Source organism: Sceloporus occidentalis, unplaced genomic scaffold, assembly GCF_023333645.1.
Source record: "Sceloporus occidentalis isolate IW3139 unplaced genomic scaffold, rSceOcc1.0.p SCAF_203, whole genome shotgun sequence".
Classification (NCBI taxonomy): domain Eukaryota; kingdom Metazoa; phylum Chordata; class Lepidosauria; order Squamata; family Phrynosomatidae; genus Sceloporus; species Sceloporus occidentalis.
The window spans coordinates 215,369-232,715 of NW_028317183.1; the positions used below are offsets into that span (position 1 = coordinate 215,369).

Below are 17,347 nucleotides of genomic sequence, written 5' to 3' on the forward strand. Positions count from 1 at the left end.
ATTGCTTGCGCCATTATACATAATCCGTCATAATGGCCTGCTGGCTTCCATTGATGGGGTGGGGGGCAAATACATTTCCCTATTGTAAAAAACACATGATGTACAGACCTTTAGAGGACATACTTGTACATCTATAAGGTAAATATGCAGTTAACTTTAATAGCAGGCCTGAATTTTTGGCCCAAAATGTTCCTTCCAGTTCCCCAATTCTATATTACCAATATACAAGATTTCTCCCTTTCTTTTGCATTCCTGGTGTCATCCTGAGGACCATATTTAACCCAAAGATCCATGGTGGTCCTCATACCTTTTTTTGTGTACCACTGATCTGCATAGTGTGGAAAGAGGGCAAACATACTCCATTTTTGAAAGCTTGATTTATTGTAGAACAAAGATAAGTGCCATGAGCTTATTTTCATTATATCTGCTTTTTGATTAAGCAGACAAATCTTCTTTAGCGATCTGCTCACAGGCTGTAAAAGAAAAAGAAATAAAATGTTATATACATATATGTTTTGTGGCACTAATGCAAATATCATTAACTAGACCATCTGAAAATGTAACCCAATTAAGAGAAAAATATGTCAAATGTCAAAATATTGGTTTGATAAACCTTCTAGATAAATGAGCAGTAATGAAAATGGTAACCATGTCTTTTGTTTTTACTTTAAGGAACTATATCATTGTGCATAGTCTACTGCCAGATAGTAGTTTTCATCCAGATACAATGATTCTTGAGTAATTTTGAACTCAGTTTCTTGTTTCTAATTACCACATATTTTTTTCTATACTCTTTTTTTTTTTATCACATTCAATATAACAATTGTGGTTTTATGGAAACTATTAGGCTGAAAGACAAAACTTTACCTGGTTCTGTTTAATGTTCAATCAGTTGCTTACAATGTTCAATCAACTTTGGTTTCTATAAGAGAAAAAACATATAAACGTTCAAATACTAATGTGAAATCCGGTAATGTTACAATGAATAGTCTTTAGCCACAATGTAATACTGATTTCATGGGTACAATTAAACAATCAACATTGACAAACTTATTGCATTTTCAAAGAGTCAACATTCTGCCATACTGATTTGTTTCATTTTAGTCATTTTTTTGCACAGTTCAACTGTACATACCAAAAAAAAATTCTATTATTTTAACAGTGAACCCAACAAGTTAAACGTCCTACTTCTACCATAATGCATAATTTCAACTCTACAGCTTAGAGCCATGGAACTCCAAGTTTACTGAATAACACATGACGGAAATAAATCACATTGTGCAAAAAAAACAAAAAAATAACATGTTAATATACCATATTTTGTTGCTTTGTCAAGTTTGTACACGTATTATTCAGACTGTATACTGTACCTCCGCAGTGAAGCATGCCTGGTGGTCTGCTTCAGCACAGCACTTCCCTAACATCTTTGTGAATTCAGCAATAACTTCTTTGGTTTTTTCAGATTCCAAATGTGGCTTCAGTTTCAAGAGTTGAATGAATAATCTGTAATTAAAAAAAGAAAGGTTATGTTTTCTGGCATTGTGATATTGTATTGTTAACCACATGACTGTACGACAGTGTTATCTGCTTGGTAGCCTACTTCCCTCTGCAGATGTTAAAATAATGCCGTTTTGCCTAAATAAAATCCCAGATATTATGAAAATGTTTGTATGTGAGTGGAATAGAGATCTTGGTTTGGTGAATGTTTTTTCTATAATTGAGAGTACACCTGCTTTGAGTACGTAAAGTACTCCAATATACTGCTAATACTTTTGACTTCTTTATGGTGTGATCACATGAAAGCATGATCAATGCTCTGTGTATGTCTGTTATGAAAATGAATGTTCATAGGATGCGATATTGCATTTTGTTTAAATAAATAAAAAATCCAAATGTATCCCTGGTAGGAAAATCTTAATATAAAATCAATGCAACATACTCCAATTTCTTTATTGGAAAGTCTTGTGGAGAGGCTGTGCACAAGGCTGCATCAAAGTGGAAGGTATCGTCCGTTATTGGTGGAGGTACATATGATGGATCAACACCAAGACCTGTAAAGCATGCTCTTCTTCCTGAATATGAATCACTACAGCAATGTTTAACATTGTTATTGATAAATGTATGTTCTTGTCTCTCGCACATTTGTCCAATGAGAATGCTCAACTACAAAAAAGTAAGAAATAATAATGAATCCTTAAGAGTATTGATAATCAAGTTGTTAACAACAATAATACAAATGGATTGTATATATACATGTTAGTTAATTAAGGGAAATTCTAGTAGGTAGGAAATCAATCTTTGTTATTCTAGAAAAGTGAAGCATTATTTTGTCTCACTCCCTCTTCATAACAGATTCCCTGAAATATCATAGGAGTTAAATTAACTTGTATGACTGATATTGAAACATTTCATATAATTTCATATAGTACAAAACTAAATTAACCTTCTCAAACACCTTTTTATTTAGACTTACTATCCGAAAAATATTAAAAAGCACTTAAAGTTCAGTGGAAAATAGTCATACCCCTCCATCAGCACATGGCATTTTCTTCTTCTCGTCAAGTGCACAACACTTTTTACCAACTTCTACCATTCTTTTTGTGAGTTCAATCAATGTGCTGGCTGTCACATTGGGCATTTTCTTGGTATAGCGCCCCAGCAATCTAAAATGAATACAAAACTTTTTTTTACAAGGGAAGCAACGCTGGTCTGGGTCTAGATAGTGAGAATCTAACTTGCGCCCCTGAGTGCAGATTTGGGATATTTATATATATATATACTATATTTCTCCTAAATTTGTATTTTATGATTTGAATACAATCCTAAATCATGATTTGGACACAATGCATGGCAGTTACCAATGGTTTGTGCAGTTGAATTCTAAAACTTAATTTTGGCTGCATTTCAGCTATGTTTCTAAGCAGCTAATATAAAAAAATAACTTGCCATATAGTGGCAGAGGTATCTAATCATGTGCTTGGCAGTTTTAGTAGACAATTAGGTAATGGCCTCAAGAGCACCTGACTTTGCATGATCATAGCACTCATTCATATTTGTATCACTTTCAAGCGGAGATACAAACAGCAGTGTTTTGTGAGGTACTTGAAGATAAATAGCATTTGCCTACTCTGTATAAAAAAAATTACAATATTGCAATAGTAAAGGGGCAATATTTTGTGCATCTTCCCTTGTTTGTTACACTATCCAGTTTTGCAGCCCATGCATTTATGTTGTGTGTTAAAAATGTTACACCATAAATGCAACAGCACATTCTGTATTAATCACATCACTTGGATACATAACTTCCTATATCGTTAGACTTACTCTACTTGAAAAAAGTAGTCTCCAAGTTTTTCCTGGGCTCCACAGTTCTGATGCAATAAGTCAGTGTTGCTTTTAATGGCATTTGACAATAGTGCTGCCTATTGAGACAAAAAAAGTATATTATAAAGTAAAAAAAATAAAGTTCTTGGAAATTCATATCAAACTCATTAAAGGCTTTGTAAAAGAAGCATACAGCATCCTTGTAGCATTCAGGGGGATTATCCTCTTTGCAGCATTTCTCAAGCAAATTTTGGTATCCATGAGCAATTGCCAAGAGCAGTTCGACGGACAATTCAGGGTGCCTTCTTGCATATTCATAGAGGAAGCTACCAAAACAAAATTCCGTTTTAACTTGACATAATAAAACAGTTCCAAAATCATGACAAACAAAACACACTGTGTAGTACATGTGAGCTGTTTGCCATGATGCTTTACAGTATGGTTATGATAGGTTGAAAGCTCAATTTAACTGTTAATTGCTGCACCTGAAGCTTATCACTATCTTTAATTCTTACCCAGCTAGAAATCCCAAGGTGCTTATTAGCTCCCATCAGATCTAGAAGAAGCAAGGAACCTACCCCTGCACAATTATGAGACTGGCCAATTGTGTGACCTGATACCTTTTCTTTAATGTAATCACTCCTGGCTGCCGGTCACCTGGAAGATGAGCTTGTCCAAAAACACACAGCAAACACTTACGCATTAAACAGATGCCAATGTTTACACTTAGGGTGGATTGTAGTCCATTTAGGTTGATGTACATAAAATATGTTGTAATATAATAATGAGCATATAAACAATGTTAAATCTACCTGGAAAGGAAGCCATCTTTTTCTTTAGCAAAGTGTTCACAAACTTTAGGATCCTCTATGAATTGTGTCACGTGTGGAGGAAGGCCTTCAGGTAAGTCATCATTTTCCTGGTTGACTATGCAAGTTGTTCGTTCAACTATAGGTTTCTGACAGCAGGTCTCTAGTTTTGAAGATATATCTGCATGATGTTCACATGTATGCTGGGTAAGTTCCATCTGCCATGTTAAAAGAGGAATAGATAACAAAAAATGTGTTTCCTTTGGTATTGTTTTGTTTAAAGTTTGGACTACCCCCATCTACAACCTACCCCATTGTTACTCTGGTAAGATCTACATGGGCATACAGAGGGGGCAAGAGGGGTCACCCCACTTTTAAAATTCAAAGAGGCCCACTGAAGCAGCAGCAGAGGAAGGAGGGTGACTAGACAGTAAAAAAAAACCTTGTAGGGCAAAAAATGCGTTTCATTTATTCTGTACACCCCCTGCTGTGTGAGTGGTTTTGGTCTGCTCTCTTCCTCTCCCTCTAGCTGGTCTAGCTCTTTCACTGTACCAGCTGCTCCTTCACAGGCAATGGGCAGAGACACAGTTTGCATGCTACAGACAGAGGGTAGTTTACTCTAAACATGTAGGAAATGGTTCTTAGAATGTCACAAGTAATTTATTAAAGCCCCCAAACATAATTATAGCCTGCAATCCTGGAGATAAATGTAAAATCTGTGATCTTTTGAATTTTCAATGTTTACTGGCAGTTCTGGGAAATGAAAAAAACTTCCTATTTAAGTAGTAGGTGTAAGTGATAGATGATCATATTTTAAGACACCATGTATGTCTCCCAATAAAGTATGTAAATATCTTTTAAATAGCATGGGAAGACTAAGTATGCTGTATAGCACAATATGCAACTATTATTAACTAATAAATATCTTACCCTTTCGACCATGCACTCTAACATGTCACCATGACAGCAGTCCTGATGTAAATGTGTAACTTCTTCAACAAGCTTATGCACAACCTCAAGTGAGGCACGTGGATACTTTTGGCTGATCTGAGCAAGTTTCCTGAAACAAATAACAATGAGTTATATTTACATTTACTTATGAAAATTGTGTCAACCGACTATTTGATGTTATACACAATCTTAGATCAGTGTATTTATTGAAAAATATAACATTCAGATCAAGTAGTGATACAAGTCAAGGGTTATCCATATGACCTGACTGGTCAATGTCACGTGATCAAGCATACCAACACCTTGCATAATAGGTAATCTTCAATCATTTGTATTATTAAATGTAATATAGCCCTCATGGTGTCCACAGCATTGTACAAAGAGCCGTTACACTTAATATCATAATACTGGCTGAATAAATACTGAAGGTCTCTATGCTTAAAGTAATTTTCTCAACCCTATTTTCTAAATGATTTTAGAATTACCTACTTTAAATGCATAGACCCTGATGACAAAAACCAAAGATATTGCCATTAAATTCTAATCTCAATTCAGAGTAATCATATTTAGCATTTTCATGTACAGTTTTCAATCTTGGCCTGTTTTTAAGAAAATATATTTTTCATCATATACTGATTTATTGGGAGCATTTTTTAAGACAACTTTAAACTCGTCCTAACATATAGACTATGGTAGAGCGCAGTTATGCTATATGTAACCACAGCAATTGGGGTGCATCATTACTTATTTCCCTTCCAATGCAGCCTGCTAAATAAACATCACAAAAACGTTATTTGCTGTAGTAAGGCAAAAAATGGCGAGGTCAAGCCCTGGCTGGTGGTTCTATATCACAGGATCACAACAACTAAAGCTGTACACTAGGACTTAAGATTCATATATAAAGCAGGAACCACTCACTCCTATTTCTTCCATGTAACATCATAAAGGATGACACCTTGTATCCTAAGTCATTCAAACTAGCTACTAATGGCAACCATATTTAAAAAAAAAAATAGAAGTAGAGACTTACACAGCTTTCAGTACTCTGACTGGAAAGTGATCAAGAATGTGGCAAATGTGTGTCTGTTGAGCTTCAATAATATGTTTCACTTTCTTATGTTCTGTCATCTAAAGAAGAAATACTTCATTGGTTACTCAGTACTACAGTATGCAAGCAGAAAAATGAAACAAATTATTATAAAACGTATGAAAAACATCCTGCATTTGGTCATGTGTAATTATATATATATATATATATATATATATATATATATATATATATATATTGTATTCTCTTTATTATATAACAAAAAAAAATATTGTCTATAAAAATAGGTTTATTACAGTACCCTCTCTGTAAAGCATTTGTCCTTCTCTTCTGCTTCACAACAGTCAGATAGAATTGTTTTATACTGTTCAGTAAGTCCTAAGATTGCTGGAGAATAGAGGTTTGGATATCTCCTAGAAGCTTCATGAATGTAACTGCAAATAAAAAAAAAAAGAAATTCATATATATCTATCATGTTATTAAGCTCTAGAATCAGAATGCTAGATTGTTCATTGACAGCTCAAGATTGATCATTCTTACTGTTGCAAAATGTGCTTTGGGTCCTTCTTGAACTCAACGCAAAGTTCTTCTGGTGTTGGTCTCTTGTATGGCTCATGGACAATATTCCTGTGTTCCCTGAAGCACTTGCTTCTCTCTTCACCTTCCTTACCACAACATTCATTGCTCCAGTCATAATGAGTATTTAGATCTGGAACTGCGCAAATTGCATCAAAGAAAAGAGTTGCCTGAAAGAAAAAGAAAAAATCAGTAACTGACAATCCATAAATAAACGTTATAGTTAGACCCTGTGGAATTGATGACACCAGTTCCATACTAGGACCTCTGGCAGATGCCAGAAAGTTAAACCTATATACCTTTATTGAAAATAAATAAGCTTTCATTACATACATCACAGGATAACACACGAACAATAAACTATCTATAACAATAATACAAATGAGGATTAGTCACTTACCAGTGGTTTAAGGCATTCCTCATCTTTAGGCTCCTGAACACAGTGCTTGGCAAAGTCAGTAATTTTTGTCACAAGTTTATTATGCTCTTCCAGTGGACATTTCTGGAGATTTTGTGACAGCATGACAAGAACTCTACAAAATAACCATATATCTTAACTTCAATTAGGCAAAATAGTTTAACTTATATAAGAGGAAGACAACACCAGTTAGACAATTGGTTCTACTAGGTGTGCTGAATGTTCCCAGTGCATTCTCCCTTTGTAGTTGCATTCTGGATTGAATTCTGCTGTTTCAACTTTATGCCATTGGTATAGCACTGAAGGGCTGTGCATTTGTATATATATATATATATATATATATATATATATATATATACATACATATACACATACACACACATATATAGAGAGTTTTTTTCTATATATTCTATATTTTTTATATAGTATGCACTCAAAACAATTTTGCATGCGTTATGTATAAATATTTGTCGGTTTTTGCTCCCAAGAAACCTGACTAAATTAACCTAAACATCTTCCTAGGCCATATGTATAAAGGCTAGTAATTCTATTTATATGTGCCATTATGTCACAAGCGTGACATATTTTAGGCATTGCACTTTGTGTAGTTTTGACACCTTTATACAAAACCTCATAGGCTTTGATGGCAGATGAGAGCATTTTCTTGTGATCTGGCAGGACAAGGCAAGTGATATGCAAATTATGATTTTGTCACTCTCCCCCTCTGTTTCCTAATATTTGGCATCGCTTGGCTTAAAAAAAAAATTGGCTACCTAGAAAGTGGCCTTACTTTCCCCTTTAGACAGGAGAGCCATGCAGTAGGGCATGCATAGTTAGTTGTAAAAAGGTTAGGGAGGATGTCCTGTCCAGATTTTTAAAGCCCTCGTTGGCATAAGACCCAGTCTGGACTTAGATTATATATATATATTTTTAAAAAATATTATAAAAAATTCTTACATTGCGTCAAAGTAATTTTCTCCTAAGGCATTGTAAATATCCGCAATGTGCCTGTGGCTTGGCTCTGGAAAGGGAAAAAAAAAAAAGAATTTTACATGATAAATATTTTTTTTTACATTAAAATACAAATGATGCATGACATTGCATACTATAACATTAGTGGTACAAAATATAAAACATGCATTTTGTTTCCTGAGGAAAGGTTTTTGACTATGATTTCTAGAAATATTTTATAAGATTAAATAAAGCTATAACCAAAAAATAATTACAATGTATACAATATATAAAATACACTTTCATTTCAGCTTGCATAAAAATGTTTGGATTTGTATCTTAGCACAAAATGCCCTGGTTCACTCTTGACACTTTCTCAAAATATTATGACATGCTTTTCTGAGTTATTTTCCCTTAAAACAATTAAAGCTGAAAAAAATTTGACACGGAGCAGCATATTTTACATAACATTGGGAGTTTTTATGCTTTAAAAGCACTTTAAGGACAAATACTACAGTCACTAATAAAAGTATAAAAACTCTATAATTACTTCAAGGTAATTGTCAACGAAAATACCACTTTTATTGAATACTAATAAATATTTTTTTTATTAAAATTGAAGAGATTTCATGCAATGGTATATTAACAGTTTTCATATAAGGTGTTTTACATAGCAACATTCTGCATAACATTAACTCAGTATATAAATGCATGATATTGTAAGTATTGTCTATAAATAAATATCTTTTAAAGGGGAACTTATGCATACTATAACCATACCAGAATCTCTCTTTAATATATTTCTTGATTCCGTGGAGCCAATTATCAAACAGATTAGGATGAACCACTTCATGACTGCGTTTTTCTGGGAGGAGGACCTTTTTTGAAGCCTAATGGAGAAGATGAAAATCATTCCTTTTATACTATTTCAAGGAAAAAAAACCCAGAAAATAATTAACCAATCTACCTCATATTTTATTAATATTTGCCTAGCTGACAATCCCAAATCTAAACAAGTAATGGGAAAAAATATTTAACTTGTTTTATGTTAGACGTGTCTTGGCCCACTTCTCTTGGAAAGACCTTGTAAATCAGCTTGTAATGGTTAAGCTCAAACAAAGTCTTTGGTAATTACTTTATCAAACTATGAACAAAAGGTTAAACAAACTGATCCTTGTTTAAGGTGTCTGTCCCCAATCTACTTTTCTTCCAACTATTTGAAAAGGTCACACAAAGGAAAATAACCCTGCTTCCCTTTATTGCAGTTTATATAACAACGACAGAGATAGATAGTATATGATATAGCTGTAGCTATAGAGATTATATATATATATATATATATATATATATATATATATATAGCTATATCATAGATAGATGAAAGATAGGTAGATTGAGAAAAATGCATTTCTTGTTTTTGTTTCCTTTTATTTGACAACCTTCCCCCCAGTTATGCACATCTGACACCAGGCTTGCCACTCTGCCCCCAGATATGCCTTATACTCCCTATATGCCACTCTGCCCTGCCTATGCCATATAAGCCTCTCTGCCCCCCGACCAATGTATCACCAGACTAGCCCCCCATGCTCCAGACTCTCTGGTGTCTAGTGGGACCAGGTTCTATGACTGAGCACCAGTAGGTCATGTCAGGCCAACGCTCCGCAGATGTTCACCGTCTGCCAGAGAGGAGGATCCAGGTCCCCTGCAGCGCTACGGGGATCTGGATCTTAGTCTTATAGTCAGACCTCTATTTGAGGTTGGCTTATAAGACGACCTTGAATATAAGACAAGGTGTATTTTTCAGAGTATTTGCTCTAAAAAAAACCTCATCTTCTATTCGAACAAATACAGTAATATAATGACAGCTTAGATAAGTACATAGGCAGACAGATAGATAAAGTCTTATACTAGAAAATGGATTTACTCTCCAACTTCATCTGAGACTTCCAATCTTTTATCCTGAGGGACCAGAAATGGAAGGAGGTCCAGGGTACAACGGGCATGGAGTGCTTGGTACCTTTTATACGCATGTCTTCAAAATCTTTAATACAAGAACACAAGTCTGTCTGTCTTTCTGATTAATCCATGATTGCAAATGAAGAGGCACTGGTGCTCACGAAGACCACCATTTTCATGGGTAGCAGAAGCAATATTAAACACTCATCCACACTCACCAACCAGAAGACCTACTTTTCCCACATAAATCTTGTAGTGCTGCCACTGTTGCAAGGGATTGCAGCAGGGTCGGCCCAAGACATAATGCCTCCTGGGGCGAAGTTTAAAATACCACCCCCCCCGTGACGATGCCAGGGGTCATTATCTACCCTTCCTCTCCCTCCCTCCCTATTATCTACCCTACCCCCCCTTTGTACTTCGCTTACCTTTCAGCAGTCCTGTGGTGAGTCTCCCTGCTCTGCCACGGTGCGTGCTGCTTTACTGCTGAGCGGCGGAAATGACGTCATATTCCGGTGCTCAGCATTACAAGCTGGCACCGAGACCGAGCTAGAGGGCTCATAGAGGAGAGAGAGGGGAGCCAAGCGGGTACTGACAACTTGATAAGCTAAAACCACTCGGCACCCCTCTCTCTCCTCCACTTAAAAAAAAAAAAAAAGGCGTTTGGGGCGGCAAAGTGCTGGCTCTTCAAAAACGCCGCCTGGGGCAATCGACCCACTCTGCTCCATGGTAGGGCCGGCCCTGGATTCCGGGTAGGTATATGTAAACAAGGCCAACAATGATGTTTTCGTTTATATTAACTTTTGCTCCAAGCCATCCATGTACAATGTACACTGTACTAGACAGCTTTCATGTAAAGCCTGGGACAGAATGCAGAAGCCAGATAACCACTAATGGACATCTGTTTTGGCCTTAATGGGACTTATGTGCATGAGGTTGGATATTGGCTTATTGCCTGAATTTTAGAGCAATACATGAAACACACACAACATAAGTTTTGGTGGGGCAAAGGTGATTGGAAACCACTCCACTTATAATTAAGGTAGCAGAAGCATTTTTTTACCGCTACATTGAAACTATAGAAAATCCTCACTTCAGAGGCAACCCTTTCCTGTACATTTCAGGCAATTACATGTTTTGTCTAAATCCTACTAGATCCAACTAAACTAACCATACACACTGTACAAGAACCAATTTAACACACTGCACATGTGCAGTCAATCAAAAATAAACCTTACCAAACACGTTTTACCTTTCAATGTTGGCCCATGTTATGTACCATAAGATATCAACAACACTCTTAGTCTTGCACTACTTACACATTACTAAGTGTGCTCAAAAGCCACTTACAAGTCTACATACACTCCAGTCTTACAAAATGCCATGTCAATTGCCAGTCACACGTCTAAAGTGTGTAATATGTTGTATGTGTAAAATAAAAAATGTGCTAGATAATGTTTATGTACTTATGTTATGGATTTGTGATATGTGCAAAGGTGTATTGCGTATGATATACTGTACAATGCTCTTCATATACCCACTGTCAGATACTTCTGATGTTCGACCATTCTCTATTTTCTGACTACGACAAGGTTTGGCCAGACTCAAGCTCAATGTATACATCTATGAATGGTGTCAGATGACCATAGCAGTATTGCTATCTAATCCTCCCTATGTACCACTGATCCATGGCATGTGTCCCGCAAAATCAGTAGGACCCCGACAAGCTCGGCGGCACTGTCCACTGATGTCAGAAGGACCACTCATCGGTGGACACACATTTTTGGAGGGGAAATGGGACATGCTGCAACGCTGCTCTCACGGCCTGGAGTTACCCTGCAGTGACTCAGAGACCCAGTACTTCAGTCCTTTTAGCTTGGAACTCTCATGCATGTAGTGTGACTCTCAGGGAGACGGGGCAGATTCTCACAGTCACACAATCTGGAACTGACTCCTTTTTTTATTCTACAATGCTGTTATCATATCTAAGACTCCAATTGGTGCTTTTGTTATCAGTATGTTATGCTTGTTGCCCCTGCTTGACCCAATAAAGTGTATCTTTACATAATGACAGGGTACGGTTTTCATGAGACAGAGTCTGAGAGACATTTTTTTATACATTGGAAACACGCCTGGTGTGTCACTACAAAGAATGTTCTAAAGAGATTCTTAAAAGTATGATGGTGTTCAGGAGATATTACACAGTAGTGGAGTTGGACAGGGTCTGGGGCAGGGCGACTGCACTCTCCAGCATGTTGAGCACCTAGGGTTGTGTGGCCACATACCAGGGATGTTGTCCAGAACAAAACTAAGTGATATCCTGCAGGTACCCTGAAGCAGGCATGAGACATAGCTCTACAGACGAATGTGCAGGGTGCTGGGAGTGGGGAAGCTAAGCAGAGTAATAGCAGAAACATAGCAAGCAAGGGGGACAGAGCAAGCAAGGGACAGGGAGACCGAGCAAGAAACATAACCAGACAAGACATACATGATGCAGGGCACAACAAAGGACAGGGAACAAGACAAGAAACACAGGGGATGGAGTTATGAGCCGAGATCCTCAGAAGCTTCTCCTTTAAGCAAGGATAGGATATCTTAACTGGGACATGGGAGGAGGAGAGAGGAACCGAGATCACCAGATGATTCAGGGAAAGGAGGGCAAAGGTACATAAAAGACTGACACACAAAGATACAGGAACTAGCCTAGGACTATATGATAACAATTGGGAGATTTAGTCACATCTTATGGCCATAGTATGCTTAGCCCACCACCACACCAAAGTAGGTCCTAGTGCTAAACCCTGCCTATTGAATTACTAATAAGCTGAAACTAAACATTGAATCTAAACACAGACCCGAGAAGGACATACCTTTAGACTGCAGACTGAGACAGACATAACAAAAGGGTGGGGCACACCTTATAAAGGAAACAGAAGCTGAAGCTAAGAGCAGTACTGGCATTAAAGAATCAGAAGTACAGGACAGAACATAAGGAAACCCAGGAATGGATACAGCAAAGAGAGAACTGTAGCAAGACAGGGGGAACTGTACTGAGACAGGGGAACAGTAGCGTACCTAGCGGGGGCGGGGGAGGGCGGTCCGCCCCGGGTGCCGCTCATCAGGGGGGTGCCATGGCTAGGGTGACCACATCTCCCGGATTGCCCAGGTCTCGGGGGAGAGAGGGGGCGCCTAGCAACCGCTCTGCACCCCTCAGTCTCCTCCGCGAGGCCTCTAACTCCGTTGCAGTGCTGGCATGGAATGATGAGCGCCGGATTATGACATCATACTCCGGCGCTCAGCAGTGAGGCAGCGCGCGGCAGAGCAGGGAGACGGAGGCGTTGCGTTCCCGCCGCAGGATGGTAAGTACAAAACCTGTTTGCCTTTAACTACAAAGGAGGAGAGGGTAGATAGTAAAAAATGAGGGAGGGGGGTAGATAGTGAGAAGCGAAGGAGAGGGGGTATATAGTGAGAAGCGAAGGAGAGGGGGTATATAGTGAGAAGGGAGAGGGGGTAGAGAGTGAGAAGGGAGAGGGGGTAGGTAGTGAGAGTGGGGTAGATAGTGAGAAGGGAGGGAGAGGGGTGTAGATAGAAGGGAGGGAGGGGGTAGATAGTGAGAAGGGAGGGGTAGATATTGAGAAGGGAGGGGGGTTGATAGGGAGAAGGGAGGAAGGGGTAGATAGGGAGAAGGGAGGGAGGGATAGATAGTGAGAAGGGAGCAAGGGGGTAGATAGTGAGAAGGGAGGGAGAGGGGGTAGATAGTGAGAAGGGAGAGGGGGCTAGATAGTGAGAAGGGAGGGAGAGGGGGTAGATAGTGAGAAGGGAGGGAGAGGGGGAGATAGTGAGAAAAGAGGGAGAGGGGGCTAGATAGTGAGAAGTGAAGGAGAGGGGGTAGATAGTGAGAAAGAGGATAGTAAGTATCTTGAAATAAATAAACAGTGAGAATAAGTGAGAGAATGAATGAATGTGTGGACGCATTGTGTGAATGAGGGAGATAATTCATGAGTTTGTGTGAATGAGTGAGAGAATAAATTATTGTGTGAATTAATTATGAGAATGAAAGTGTGAATTAATGAGTGACTATAAAAGTGTTTGTGTGTAGCATAGATGTATAATTGATTTGTGGAAAGGCAAAGATGGCACAAGCAGGATGTTTGAGCCTTGTAGACCAAGATGACACAGGCAGGGTATTTATGGGACAAAGATGGCACAGGCCAGGCTCTTTGGGAACAAAGTTGACTCATGCTGGGCTGTTTGGGGACGAAGATGATGTGTGTTTGGTGTGTTGATGTTGCAGAGCCTAAACTGGTGTCAGGGCAGGCTGTTTGGGGACAAAGATGGCTCACACTGGGCTGTTTAGGGACAAAGCTGGCTCATGCGGGGCTGTTTGGGGACACAGTTGGCTCACACTGGGCTGTTTGGTGAAAATGTTGTCTCACTCTGGACTGTAATTTGTGTAATTTAGGTGCTGGTCAGGTTCTATGTGGGCAGTGTGGATGCCAGGGCTGTCATCTTTGCCTGTAATTTAGGGGGTTTTATCTATACCTTCATTGCTGAGTTTTTATGTGATTTCCAGTTGATCTATCCCTGCAATGCTATGTTTCCATACATTATTATTGTATACCTGCAAATATGGGATTTGTATGTCTGATTCTATGCCTTCAGTTCACATGTGAATAATAATGACAATATTAATATATAACAGCAATCACACTCTTATCATGGCCAGGCAACCAGTAAATGTTAGAACCTGGATATGCCTGGGCATGATAGGAGTGTGATTGCTGTTAACAATCATATATATATTAATATTGTTTTTGAATTTTTGTCCAATTTCGGTGTGTTACTTACTTTTAATAAAAGTGTGAGATTTTTTTTTTATGTTGGGGGGTCATTTTCGGTGTCGGCCAAGTAAATGCTGAATTTTCGGTTTCGGTCCAGAATTTTCATTTCGTTGCATCCCTACTAAGCCAGACAGTGAAGTGGTAGGCCTACACCACATCAATGTTTGGCTTAGTATATAGTGATAGGGGTTATGCTGTACCGCCGTCAATGTCTGCCTCAGTATATAGTGATAGGTGTTATGCTGTACCCCGGTCAATGTCTGCCTCAGTTTAAAGTGATAGGTGTGATGCTGTACCCCGTCAATGTCTGCCTCCGTATATAGTGATAGGTGTAATGCTGTACCCCCATCAATGTCTACCTAAGTATATAGTAATAGGTGTTATGCCTTACCCCATCAATGTCTGCCTCAGTATATAGTGATAGGTGTTATGCTATACTACTGTCATTGTCTGCCTCAGTATATAGTGACAGGTGTTATGCTGTACCACCATCAATGTCTGCCTCAGTATATAATGATAGAAACTATGCAGTATTAAAGTGTGTGTGGGGGGGGGGTGCCACATACAGGATCCGCCCCAGGTGCCAAATACTCTAGGTACGCCCCTGCAGGGGAAATTAGAGTTAAGCAGCTCTGCTGCCTGAATGGGGCCTGACAGAGGCAATAGCATGCTTTATTTATTTATTTCATATTGTAAGCTTATCTAAAATCTATATAATAAAGAAAAATTAGTTTCAAACTTAGAGGCTTCAAATGGTCCTACTGGGTAAATAACCATGTTTTCAAATACAGGGTCCATGTTTATTTCCAGATATCACTCACTGTTCCTTGGCAGTAGAATTAAATATATATTTATTGTGCTTTCATGCCAAATACCTGTGTAAATTCTGTACAAAACAAATATTACCTCAGGGGATGCTTTCTCAGCAAAATGTGTGTCTAAAAGGACACTCCAGCAATGATATACGCTTTCACCCTCCCGTTGCAAATTCATGAATAAATACAGAGGAATCCCCTCTATGTACTTACTCTCTTTACCTGCAGGGCATACATTTCACTGAACGCTTGCCATTGTGCACACATTCTGTAATATATACGTAATAAATTAGTTGACTCCCTCATACAATACATTCTATGTCACGTGTGCCAGTCAAGATTTAGGGCTCTGTCCCCCAAACCTGTAAAGCATGTGTCAAGTTTGAATGCTAAACTCTTTCCACCGTAGGGTGACCACATTGGCCATGTTTTCCAGTACACGTATAATTTTTACATATTGCTGACCAGCCCAGATAAAATGCTGCCTTGCAATATGAGGCACAGGTAACTGACTATTTGGTTGGTCAACAATAAGTAAAAATTAGATATGTCCTGGAAGACATGGCCGATGTGGTCACTCTACTCCACTGCCTTCGAACTTGAGTGTTCAGTCGAGATAAGGAGTAACTTGACTGACCAGACTTAACACCATTTGTATGTATTGTATCATAACTCTCAAAATTACTTCATATATTCACTAGAAATTACTCGTGATTGCACAGGCTAAGCCTATGCCTATCCTGAATGTAAAATGAAACTAAGGACTGTGTCCATACATCAGGTAAAACCGGCAGAATAGATGGCGTGAATGGTTCTTATCTGTAGTCAAATTCTACGTTTCAGATTCTATAAATGCATGTCTTCCCATGTCCTCACTATAAACTCACAAAATTAGCATACCTCATACTCCATATGATTACAATTAACAATAAAGAAATAACAAGGAAACAAAAAAGAAATGGACTCTATATTAAGGAGGAGGACAATTGGCCACATAGGTTGAACGGTGATAAAATAAATGTTTGGTGTGTAGGTCCTAACAATAATTTTAATTTCCCCATCCCCTGCTCTGTGGGATTGGGAGGTTAATTTATAATAAGAGACTACCATATTTGCTTGATTATAAGACAAGGTTTTTTTCAGAGCAAATAGGCTTGACTATGAGACTAAGATCCAGATCCCCCGCAGCGCTGCAGGGGACCTGGATCCTCCTGTTTTATGCCCCCATTTAGCCCAACTTACCTGTGCTTCCGACTCCCCGGTCATGTAGCCGAGGCAATGTATAGACGTCCATCGCGCAGACCTTCCCTGGCTGTCAGAGATCAGAGTTCCCCGCACCGGCTGCAGTGGAAGTTGCCTACGCGAATCGCATAGACGTCTACACGCTGCCCCAGCTACATGACCGGGGAGTCAGAAGCACCGGTAAGTTTGGGGGGCGGGGGAGTGTTAAATGGGGGGGCATAATGCATTTCTGTAGGCAAAGTGCTCTATGAAATGCCTTTTAGCCCCCTTAATGCCACTCTGCCTCTAGAAATGCCTTTTAACCCTCTATATGGCACTCTGCCTCCTGAAATGCCTTATACCTCCTTATATGCCACTCTGCCCCATAATATGCCTTTTAACCCCCTAAATGCCAGAGTGGCATTTAGGGGTATAAGGCA

At 38.7% G+C, this 17,347-nt stretch overlaps 1 protein-coding gene across 1 annotated transcript; it reads right to left on the minus strand.

Annotated features, from left to right (window-relative positions):
• Nucleotides 1-435: 435 nt before the first annotated feature.
• LOC149278043 (serum albumin-like) lies at nt 436-16,980 on the minus strand. The gene is made up of 15 exons (XM_089502440.1): nt 16,929-16,980; nt 8,084-8,147; nt 7,109-7,241; nt 6,673-6,878; nt 6,434-6,566; nt 6,115-6,212; nt 5,064-5,193; nt 4,137-4,351; nt 3,518-3,650; nt 3,325-3,422; nt 2,525-2,663; nt 1,940-2,163; nt 1,371-1,503; nt 901-922; nt 436-473 (listed from the first exon to the last, which is right to left on the minus strand). The coding sequence occupies exons 1-15, from the start codon at nt 16,978-16,980 to the stop codon at nt 436-438; spliced, it is 1,818 nt and encodes a 605-aa protein (XP_089358566.1).
• Between the last annotated feature and the right edge of the window lie 367 nt (nt 16,981-17,347).

Excerpts from the sequence above, each read along its gene's own strand:
- LOC149278043 (XM_089502440.1), bottom strand. The coding sequence starts at position 16,980 with ATGGACGTCTATACATTGCCTCGGCTACATGACCGGGGAGTCGGAAGC. Across the intron at positions 6,213-6,433 it reads ACAAATGCTTTACAGAGAGG|ATGACAGAACATAAGAAAGT; the intron begins GTACTGTAATAA and ends TTTCTTCTTTAG. Across the intron at positions 2,664-3,324 it reads GACTACTTTTTTCAAGTAGA|ATTGCTGGGGCGCTATACCA; the intron begins GTAAGTCTAACG and ends TATTCATTTTAG.